Source organism: Mytilus galloprovincialis, chromosome 9 (assembly GCF_965363235.1).
Source record: "Mytilus galloprovincialis chromosome 9, xbMytGall1.hap1.1, whole genome shotgun sequence".
Taxonomy (NCBI): Eukaryota; Metazoa; Mollusca; class Bivalvia; order Mytilida; family Mytilidae; genus Mytilus; species Mytilus galloprovincialis.
Window position 1 is genome coordinate 7,266,332 of NC_134846.1, and position 12,575 is coordinate 7,278,906.

At 31.0% G+C, this 12,575-nt stretch overlaps 1 protein-coding gene across 1 annotated transcript; it reads right to left on the reverse strand.

Annotated features, from left to right (window-relative positions):
* Window positions 1–4,727: 4,727 nt before the first annotated feature.
* LOC143044336 (transmembrane protein 26-like) lies at window positions 4,728–11,431 on the reverse strand. The gene is made up of 3 exons (XM_076216287.1): window positions 11,001–11,431; window positions 7,875–8,046; window positions 4,728–5,728 (listed from the first exon to the last, which is right to left on the reverse strand). The coding sequence occupies exons 1-3, from the start codon at window positions 11,192–11,194 to the stop codon at window positions 4,910–4,912; spliced, it is 1,185 nt and encodes a 394-aa protein (XP_076072402.1). The 5' UTR covers window positions 11,195–11,431; the 3' UTR covers window positions 4,728–4,909.
* Between the last annotated feature and the right edge of the window lie 1,144 nt (window positions 11,432–12,575).

Consider the following 12,575-nt stretch of genomic DNA (forward strand, 5'->3'; position numbering starts at 1 on the left):
TTAATATAAGTAAAAACCAAGTTTCCGAATCCTATCAAGGATTCAAGTTAAGTTTAAACTTCTCGTCAATTCGTACATCCGATGCATCGTGTTGGGGGACAGCTGTGTAAAAGGTAATAATATTATTTTCTGGTTTTGATATAAAGATTACTAAACAAAGGAACCATCTATTATATAACTTACTAGTCCTACATAAAACCAATAATTCTTAAACAAATTGACTGATATCTGTTAAGTTTTTTATTTCGAGATCTGACTCGATTAAACATGTTCTTGTATAACAGTTAGAGTATCCGAATATTTCCGAATACTGTTTACATGCAATTCTATAATATAGCTATCACATTTATTTATCATAATCCATTAACTAAATATGTGACCAGTTCTTCATGTGTGATAAAACTGAAGACAAATATACATGATAGCTCACAAAAAAAACCGTACCGAGGTGCTATTCGAATGTTTTCATTCCGAAAACCTTATCAAAACCCAATCTGACATCATATGGTCAGCCTAGTATAACGTAGTGCGTTCGTACCGGAAGTATTTGATATACATATTCGATATTAATATGTGACATTTCCCATATCCACCTAGTGTAATCCCACGATCCATTTCTGACCTTCGGGTTGCGACACGCTCTGGTAACCTTGTTTATCAATAAATGATGTTTCCCTTAATATCAGTCAAGTAATCATCCTATAGCAGAGATGGGTCCGATTACTTTCAATGTAATTGATTAAATTACAATTACTTTGTCATTTGTACGATTAAATTAAATTAATGATTACATCATTTCTGAAAGTGTCTGATTAAATTAATGATTACATTTGCAAAGTAATCATGATTACATCTGATTACAATGAATTTAAAAAAAAAATTGTATGTATATATATAGCATTGTTTAGAAAGTATTTTGTTTGCTATATTATCAAATGATAACTTCAAACTTCATCTATTTAATAAACCACAAAAGTTCACTTCATACATCCATGAACATTGTGTCACTGGTTATGACCCATTGCACTTTATCATCATTGATCTCTGAATTATTTTGACTTTAATTGAATATAGCTTTATAATAAAAAGAGTTTGCTGTTTGTCTTCTGACCTATTCTAGACTTTAATTTATATTTGTTTCAAAGTGCAGTTTATGGAAGTTAAAATATGGATAATATAAAGTTACCAGTTTAATCAAATTGTAAACAAAATACAAGTACTAAAAATCATTGCATTTTACATGTCAAGTCCAAATACATACAAATAAAAATTTGCTAATTTTAAACAAGATATTTGTCCAACTTTTAATTAATTTTGTGCTAATTAGATAAATGATCACATTTCTGATTTATCTGTCCTACAGCTATACTCAATTGGTAATTGCAACAAAAACAAACCTTAATTGGTTTCCTACCTGTCAATTCAAAGTTGACAAAAATCACAACATTAACAAAAGATTATAATTAAGGGTTAAAGAAAAGTATTACTTGAATATAACAGTTATTATCAAATATATATATGTAATTTTTTTAATTGTGAATATATGTACAATATCTTTTACTTAGGCCATTGATGACGTTTCAATACTGTAACAGTTTATTTTTTACTGAAGTATACAAACCAATTATCATGCTTTATAAAAAAAAAGTAAACCAAACTATCTTAACGTTAAATATTATTAGTAATTAAATAAGAATAACAAAAAGGTTCATTTATTGACCATAAACACAGTTTAAGATTTTTTTTTCATTGTAATCAGAATGTAATCATAAAATAATCAGGATTACAGGGTATTTTGAAAAGTAATTGATTAAATTAAATTACATGTAATCAGATTTTTGGCTGATTAATGATTACAATGATTACTTGAAAAATTGTAATCAATTACAGCTGATTAACGATTACAATTACAATTACCCCAAGTCTGTCCTATAGTAGCCAGAGGTACTAGTCGAGTTCCATTAATGCGTTGAGTGAAGATTACAAAGTCGATATGGAAAAGACATTGTTCTTATTTATTTCCGATACACTCAAACTTATAATGTATATAATCCTATAAAAGCCTAATCATTTGATGTGTTTGCGTTCGAATAACACTTTGCAAAATGTTATCTTACCTCCTTGTTTGATTAATGCCATTATTTTTTTATAAAAATATTTCATATACAGAACTGGCAATAGCCGACTATACAGTATAGCTTTTTCTCATTGTTGAAGGTTGTACGGTTGCCAAAATTGTTTAAATCCACTTCGTTTGAACTTTGATGGATTGTCATTGGGAGGGACATTCATACCACATCTCCTTATTTTCATATATATATTTGCTAAGATTATGATATGACACCAAACCAATTCAAGGCCGAACAGAATATTGCTTATTTGGCCGCTGTCGGAATAAAACTTAGAAAAGATGTTGTGGTGTAATAATAATGGAACCTATAAAATCGAATCTGATAACCCAACATTATAGCAAGAAGTTCTCTGCAATAGTACTTGTACAATTTAACTTCACTTTTATAATACAAGAGTAAATATGTTGATATATCTTGCATCCAAGGTATTCACAATATGTAAATATAATCGAGTATAGAATAAATGTTTAAATATCAATTTCAAACCGGGTGAAATTTAATGGGTATAAACTGGTCGATTACAATGATATAATTCGTAAAAAGAAGTTTTAGAGAAAATTTGCATTGACATGAAACTATTCTCTCTCTGTGGTTCTTAACATGCTTAATAAAAAGTCGAATTTGGGTTTATATAGGGCGCTCCGTATTTTCAGTCATGAACGTCTATTGGTGTGTATACCCTCAGCAGATTATTTATAATAAAGCATAGTTCCTAAAACTTTAAAACAGGCTTTGAATAAAGGCCTATCTTATATTCGTAAAAAGAAAACGACAGAAGACTCAATAAACAATTTGAGTTTGTTTGACTGTCAACTAATTTATCGAACAACAGAAACTCGAATTTACTTTCTGTACAAACTGTTCTAAGATCCTAGGCACACAGCTCTATATCCAAGACACGTGTTTAAACGTCTACATGAAATTCATCAGTGACGTTATAATGAAAACCTTTTAATGACCTTTAAACAGTAATTTTAAACGCTAGTTTACGGAAACGAGGAAAGATTTAGGTTGATGATTTTAATCTTACATTTGTGGTTGAATCACTGTATTTTTGTAATAATTGGTTGTACACTTACATCAAGATTATGTACAACATTAACACAAATAACAGAAAATACTTTACTTTTGAAGTATCAGTTTATAAAAATTTGCCAGAAGAGAAAAAGGTTTCCATCTCTTTTGCCAGTCTTAACTTTAACGATTAGTAAAATTATAAAACTACACCAGTTCTAAAGAAGTTAATTGTCTAAAGGTTACCCTATCGATAACATAATTCGGAGATTTGTTTGCATACATGTTTCAAAAACCAAACAAAGCCATATTATAAATATTTGCTTTAAAAGCATAAAGCGTTTTTCAAGCCTATTCTCAACACTTTTTTGGAAGATTCGATTTGATGTCATATTCATTTATTTTAAAAAACGTTGTACACAAAAAGAGCGATTTAATATTAGAGTACAAGGATCAAAGGTTTAAACAAAAGTGTCTTCATCTGTCTCTTTCTTTATTTACTAAAGATATTTTTCAAGTGTTGGTGTTGTTGTTTTTTTCCTAATTGAAGAGCGGTATACTACTGTTGCCTTTATTTGTACCACTCGACTAAACTTTCTTATAACATTTTAAAATTTCCAAACACTTGTCGTAGATGGAGATTTTTCATAAACGTCATCCATCATCAATGTCCACAATACATTATTATCTTACATCTTATCTTTGAAGAGGGGCGAAAGATACCAGAGGGACTTTTTTGTTTTAGATTTTAACTCATTTGATATTGCTTATTGTTTTTCCCCCTATCTTGGCTTACAGAAAGCTTTTACAATATGTTTATTTGTGGTCAGTTCTTCATTTTCATCGTTGTTGGTTCATTCAAAATAAGTATGAAGGCGTATGTATGTCTCATCTAAATTCATTTTTGTTTTTTTACACAGATGTGCAATGTAAATTACAAAGTATTTTTCTTGTCGCTAAAATCATCATCACCATAAGGAACTCAATATCTAAAATTCCTTTCCTATGTTTAACTTAATTTGATGATAATCACATAGAAATGTGGATTAATTACATAGGACATTTGAGATATTCACTTATCCAAATATATTCATGTTTGGCACTCCTTGCAGGTTGTGATAAAGCATTAAATTCGAATACTCATGTATAACCTATCGTGACTGATTGGTACAGCAAACTTCCTATCAAGTTTCGGGAACGGTCGTCTTTCTTCTTGTATATTCACTTGGTAGTAATTTAAGTGTATATTAGTATCAGAGAAGCTATACAATTGCACTTGAATACCAATCAGTTACGCGATAGGTCTTTAAATTGTTCAAGTATTACATTATTGAAATATTCTTTCTTATTATTTATTCACTTGTACAATTTAAACTCTCACAGTTGTAACACGGGAGGGGATGATTTGATATACATTTTTAATTCAAGGGGCGTTTACAAACTATTAATGAAATTGTTGAATGTAATGAATCGTTAATTACATGATATGCTAGTCCACTTCAAAACGGATGGGGAACAACCTAAATGGGTACAAATTGATCGATTGCACCCACACAATTCGTGTTAACTATAAGAGGTGCATTTTATTGAATATCTTTATTAGTATATTTCTGCATTGCCATGATACAATTCCCTCTCCATAAAGTATTCACAATTTTTGTTTTGTACAGGGTGCACAATGTTTTCAGTCATAAACGTCTATGATTGTGTGCATTCCCTAAGCTGGCTATGTATAAAAAGGCATCAGACTTTAATGTAAGTTGTCAATAATAGCCTCCATTATATCCATAGTTTGCACGTCCAAAACCGAAAGGAGATTGATAAAAATAATCGGGATGGGACCAATAGTTTGGTGGAGATCCACTTTGGACTCTTCCATTTTTGCGCTTTTTATTATCTCGTGGGTTATCTTTAGAATTTTGATGCTTGATCTTTCGAATGTCACTTAACTTCTTGATAACCTCCTTTTCTGTCATCCTTTCTTTCTCTTTGGCTTTTTCTTCGAGTTCTTTCTTGTGAGTTCCCACAACAATTACCCTATAAAATAACATCATTATCATAAGGCAATTTTTAAGAGCGAAAAATATCACACCATAACTCAGTACCTCTTTCACAAATATTGCACACAACCGTATAGTTAAGTATGGACCGTCTTGTAATATGATTGCCACAAACAGACTCCATATTTCCATCTCCACCAATTTTGCGCAACATCTTGCCGGTGCTCTTTTGGACGTTGTCCAGTCATCTTCGTCGTCCGGATCTTCCACATCTGTTTGACCACCACGTTGCTTCTTCGTGGAGGTTAAGACGAGCGTAAACTGTAGTAAGCTAATCGTCCAAACCGTTAAAATTGCATAACTAAATGTTTTATCGGCTCTAATTTCTTTTTCTTCGAAAATAATGAAAAGTTCCATGACATCTGACCCGGAACCAATATATACAAATAATAGCTGTGACAGCTGATCACGAGTAAGTTTCCCTCGTGGCAACATCCATCGACCTAATATAAGGATGAACAGAAATCCTTGTTCTAACACTGACGCCCATGTATCTGCATCGAGCTTTACAGGGATGGTTAACTGAAATGAAAACAAACTCCATGAGTGTATACTGAGTTTATAAACACAATTAAAATAACTAATAAAACGTGTACGTTGATCATCAATCGTAAAGTCAGATACTTCAATGTAACTTCTAAACGCGGTGTATAAAAATGCACAACGTAATTCGTTCTAACTAACTATGAAAATGCACTTATGAAAATGTAACTTCTTTTAAAAGAAAATTAGGTGTAGAAATGTGCGATTTTGATTCATCAAAGTGCTAAAAGTTAGCTTTTAAATTGAGATTAGTGAATATTTTGATTTCAAATTAAAGTCATATGAAATGAGTGACTGGTGAAAAATAATGTTTATCCAATTCTTGAACCAATGCATGTATATATCATAAACGTAGTCTTCTGTACACGATTTTATCATATTTTACCCAAATATATCGTAAAATCGTTTTTTTTCTCTCAGTCTGTTATGAGGTGAAAAAAAGGGCAGCTACTTAATTGTCGTGTTTTGAAGCCGTAGTTTACCGATTGTCACCTTATAGTAAATAATCAACAAAGAAGCATTGATATTGGAAACGTGTTTAACATATACAATCAGATAATTATTTATTTTAATGTCACTTTGCTTACGGAAAATATGTGTCGGCAAATTGTTGAGTATCCTGAAAGCAAGCAATTAAAAAAAGTAAACTTCTTCTAAATGTGGACAAATTAAAGAATTTTCTTCAGAAAAAAGTATGTGTACATAAGTTTTATAATGAAAATTATCCATTTAGTTATAAAAAACATATGCATCATTTTTTTTATTTGAGGTGTCATATGACTTAAAGAATTTTCTTCAGAAAAAAACCGTATGTGTACATAAGTGTTATCATTAAATGAAAACTATCCATTTAGTTATAAAAAAACATATGCATCATTTTTTTATTTGAGGTTTGATATGACTTAAAGAATTTTCTTCAGAAAAAAGTATGTGTACATAAGTTTTATAATTGAATGAAAACTATCCATTTAGTTATAAAAAAAACATATGCATCATTTTTTTTATTTGAGGTTTCATATGACTTTAAAAAAAATAATAAAGGAAAATTTTACATTTCTGTGGATAATATCAAGTTGATAGTGTTTATATTACACTATTCATTGTATAAATGTACAAAAATCCGTTTTATATAAACATGATTAGACTAATGAAGTTCAAATAATTTACTTATTCGCAATATTTGTTTTGGAAATGTCAATTTGATGTTATATAATCAATTTGTTAAAGAAAACTGAAATAATAAAAGGTCATTGAATATTTAAATACTACGATCATAACTAATTTATAAGTAATCATAGCAGCAGAAAGTTTAAACCCTGTTCAAATAAGAGTGTATATACTCGTGTGTCCCCTTTTCTGTTAACTGTGTTCTCTGTCTAAATTCCCGCTCAATTAACCCTTTCATAAAACCTATTAAAATTTTCAAAGACTTGTTTATTTTTTCAGTTTTTCAGTGCAACGTCATGTACATTTTACATATTTATGAAAAGCTCGCCATGTGTCCTCCAAACATAATTTTTTCACAGTTCACCGACAAACTGTATCTACATACAATTTCATTATACTTCAGTTACTTGTTCGATAATATTGACTGTTATCCGTTTATTATTTTATAACCCATTTTATATGAAAATTAAATTATTACACGTGTCTAAATCAATCCAAGGTCTGGAGTAATCAAGCATTTCTATAATCATAATGTCTTTGGGTTTTTTAAAGACACTTTACAGTTTCCGGATTGTCATAAGCGAGGTCATAAGTTGTAAGGAGGTCTTACTTCTGACACTCGTAGTTTGTTCAACAAATTGAACAAATATTTATCTATTCGTGATCATCATATTCTGTCATTATGAATTTCGTGATATCTCGAATTTATTTAGTTCTTATCGCGATATTCAGAGTATCGATCTTGAATTTGACTTTAAGCTGTCATCGCAGCACTAGATATCACGAATTGGACCATCGCTAATGAGTTGAAGATTACGAATTTTGATATTGTTGTTCTGGTAAACTTATCAAGAGATATTGAAAACCCACTGCTCATTAATGTTCATCATTGTATACAAACTATATCTACAATTATAGATTTACGCCAACAATTCATTATTTACAAAAATAACTTTACCCCTTCAATGGCGGACAATGCTTCTCCCTGTGAATTGTCACTGGTATTTGTAGCTGGAGTTGTTACTGTATTGTTGTTTACTATAGTCGTCGATTTTTCCAGACGATCGATTTCCAACAGCCAAATGGCGGGAACGGTGTTGCAAAGGTGAATGAAAAAGCAGAGGCAAAACCTGCAAAGTGCGTATAAAAATATGAATGTTATAGAACCTATTTTGACTGGTATTCGTTTTAGAATGATGAGATAAGAAACGGTGAATACAGTGAGACAACAAACCAACCAAAGAGCAGAAAACAATCAAAGGCACAGCAAGAAAATCCTGCACCGGAGGCAGACTTCCGATGGCCACTTAAAAAGATGTATACTCATTCAGCGAAAATGGACCGTGCAACGTCACATTAAACTCGGAAAAATATCAATGAACCACGATAAAAAAAAATAAGACAAACATGGCCCAGGGGTTCATGACTTTGGACAGGCGCAAACATGCGGTGGGTCTAACATGTTTTGTGAAATCTCAACCCTCCACTTTACATCTAGCCAATGTGGAATGAAAACACACACATAAATTTTATACGAACAGTATGTTTGCCGCTTTAGTTTGATATACTTAGAGTATTACGTATAATTTTCTCAGAATTAATGGACTTCTCCCTTTTTTAATTTACCTTGGAGTTCTGTGGTTTTGTTTATATTTATATATTTTTTTATCTGCATAGTAATTTTTTGTGATTAATCTGGCGTAGTTGTTGATAAGGTTGATACAGTTTGTTCCATACTAGTTACTGTACTGGATAAGATATATAATTAAGCTATCATGGTGCTCAGTAACATGACCTTAGAAACCCGAAAAAGCGATCGAACAGCATTTGTTTTTTGATACCAATCAGTTCTCCAAAACAGACAAGTTTGATATATATGCGTCACATTAGCAGTTGAATGTCTCAAATTTAAATTAATATGGTGTTGTCTCGTCGACCCCGTCACATCTCCAAAAGAGAGAAACATATAATTGGGAGCTGTTGATGCATATGTAAGTTGAATAAAAGGTCTGTTCTTATGCCTGCATGGAAGTTTGATTTTAAAACATTTTTTGTTAATATTGTACATGTATATTGTTTTTTACAAGATGTAAGCTTGTACTTGTACAAAAATCTGTACAAATTACAATTTGTACAACATCACATTTGTACACAACATATACAAACGTTTCAATGGGTTATATTTTATTTTCAATGTAATTAATTCATCCCTTAATTGTTAGCATGGTAGTGCGTAATGCCTTCGTATAAAGTATTATAAGTTCTGTAAACAGACGTGGAATGTAAATTGCCAGTTGCGTAAATTATCATCTTTAGAATAAGCATTATATTTAAAAACTTTTCAATTCATATAACTTCTACTTTCATTGATGATAACGACATTAAAAAGTTAAAAAGATGATAAATTACCCAGGAAATCTGAGATAATCACTACTTTGAAAATTCTTGCTTTCCATTTTAAGTAGGTTAATTACGCTAAAAGTACTTTATTTCATTTCTCGGTCATAATCTATTCTAACTGCTGTATATGTCAAATTTAACAACAGGTATAGGATGCACGTAAAATTGTAAAAACGCATTTTAAATGACGGAATATATCCACTGTGTATGCAAAGCTCTGATTCCTCGCCTGTATTTTCTTATACCCTATGTCCCTTTTTTCCTTCTTTTTTTTTTTAGGTAAGCCATTTAAAGTTTGCATCAAGTTTTGGATTTTCCTTTATTTTGACCTCGAGCATTACTGAGGAGATATTAATTGTCAAAATCGTCAATTTGGGACATGGCCCTAAAATTACAATATTTTGTTTTCGTTTTTGCCTTTTAGATTTTTTTTGAAATTCATGCTTAAAAAGTAGTGTTTTTGGCAAGTCACGTAAGGTAAAAAAAAACAAAGAAATATCATCTTACTTAACACAAAGATTTCTTTGTTATCAATAGTATGCTTATATAAGAATAACATGTATAATATTTCCTCTTTGAAATATGAATACTATCTTAATCTCATTTTTTAATTTAAAACGTAACCAGTCTTTCAATTCAGTGAGCTAATGAGACAGGATCATGGCTTCTTTCATCTGACACTATGTCATATTTCTTAGTGTGTTGTTAGTGAACGAACTGCGGTACCTGATATATCATGTATATAAAACATTTCCTAGTAATCTGTAATATGTGATTAGTATAATTTTATAATATGTAATGTATATGTTGGGAACTTTCTTTCGTGAATTGACCAGAAGAGAGAATGTAATATATTGGCCATGTGAAACGATTGTATTTCAGGTATATTGTAATTTTATCCTTTAAATTCTATTCTGTGTGTATTTGAAACCCCGTAGAACCTAATTTGAAATTACATTTCCCAGGGAAAATATTTACCCCTGGTTACTCAGCCACAAATGTGGAGAGAGACTTCCATTGGATGCCAGACAAAAAAAATACCAATTCATACTCTTTTTGAATAAAAGCAACTTTTTTTTTACACATCTTTGAATACGTAATGGGGGGTCTCCACAAACAACAGCTCATATTTGGAATTCTAATTATATTAATTAAATTTGTTCTTCGATACACAACTGTTTGTAAATAAATTGAGCCTCTTAATATCCAACAAATTGTGTCAAAATATTGCAGTTTTAGTATTTCTCGAGCTAGAAATTTTGCAATCCTTTTATAAGACGAACAATGCACTCCCTTGGCGTAATAAAAAAGTAGATGATACTGTTGGATTAGTTTCTTTAATATGTCCAGTGGTAAATATCACATTGCACATTAGACCGAGGATATGATAATGAGATAGGAAAATGGCCATGCTTTATATACTAGACCGAAATGTTAGCACGCTATTTCACAGGATAATAGATGCTGGGAGACTCTCTCCGGCCATATCATTTAGACTCTTAAGGTTTTTTTCTTACTCCTAGTGCGGCATTGTTTGAGAAACCGATCAAATACAAATTTTCAAGTAATTGGTTTGACCCAGTCGATAATCAAACTCACAGCCTCTCGTGCCCGTGGCGAACACTCAACCGGGAAACCACCAAAACAGTTCTGAAAAGGTAGATGTCCCAGTAAAAGAACTTACCATTTGTCCTCTTGTCCTCTCTTTTTTAAAATTCTATGCTCAAGTTCTATAATGTGTAAAATATTTCCAAGTCCAAGACACCAAAACAAATTATTTCCCTGAACATCAACCGTTCTCCAAATACACAAAAAACTATGAATAAATAGTAAAGATCGAACGAAAACAGCTTGTACTACACTCCAGATTATGACCATCTTTAACCCGTCTTGTCAAATGTGATTGTCAGTAATTGTTCGTATGAATAGGCAAAATATACCTTCATATATATACGCTTCACTTCATTCAAAATCACCATAAAATTTATGCATGTTGTCCTCAAAAAGTTCACTGCATTTAACTTTTTTTTGTCATACACCAATGAGATTAAAATGTCATTAAAATTAACTTGAGATCTTTTATTGTGTCATTAAATTACATTTTACAAAATATGATTATTTATTGAAGGTAAATGTTTAATTTATCCATCATCCACTTCTTCGAATTTTTTATTCTAGTTTATCAGTGTACACACAAAGACACTAGAAACCGTAGACTTCTCAATAGCCGAGACTGTATACTTATACATTGCAGATTATAAACACTTTGCATGACAAATATTTACCCCTTTTAAACACAACACGCTCAATCTGTACTTACGATTTTTAAAAGTCCAGTGGGCGTTTGTATTCCATTGAAAAAGAATATAAGGACACCTTTTTAACAGATTGAATAACTGTGATAAAACGATAAGTGAAAACCATTGATATCTAAAATTTCGTACTCTCAAATAAAGGCTGTGGGTCTTACGTTTTTTTTTAACAATATGAGCGTTGTATTTTAGCTGTGGCAAACACATGAAACTTATTTTGAAAATAACTATGGTTATAGCGTGAGTGTGCAACCGGGTCTAGCTTCGAAGATTCAAGTAAATTGAAAAAGGGTTATTCCAAATTTTCCGTAAATATGTTTCAAAAATTTGGGTCACAGTCCGAATATTGATAAAACCGATTCTAATTGATATCTTTAAAAATATTAACACTATTCCACAAGATTAAAATATTATTCAGTTCTAAAAAATTTCTGTAATAGACATTTTTTTTCATATTTCATAGTTATAAAGCTTTTGGTTAGGAAGTTTTGCTATACCTGCAGAAGACTTATTATGAACGATAAACACCTCCTGATATATTACGATGATGTTAAGAATAACGGCCCAATACTACAAAGAAATAAATCAGTAAATAAAACCCCAGAAAAATAGGCAAAAAAATATAAAGAATAGAGAATGGGGTATTTACTTGAAATTATAACATTAAGTGACTAATTGGCAAAACAATTGATGAATCGAGAAAAATGGGCAGCAAATTTAAAAAATACAGACGCTCATATATTGAGCCTTTATATCTGTAATACCAGTCGCTGTACCTCAACATAGTTTTTTTTGTAGAATCGTCAGAGGGGATGTGTTTCTCTGCAATACCGGTCGCTATACTTCGACATAGTTTTTATTATGTAGAATCATCAGGGGAGATGTGTTTCTCTGTAATACCGGCCGCTGTACCTCAACATAGTTTTTTTTGTAGAATTAACAGAGGG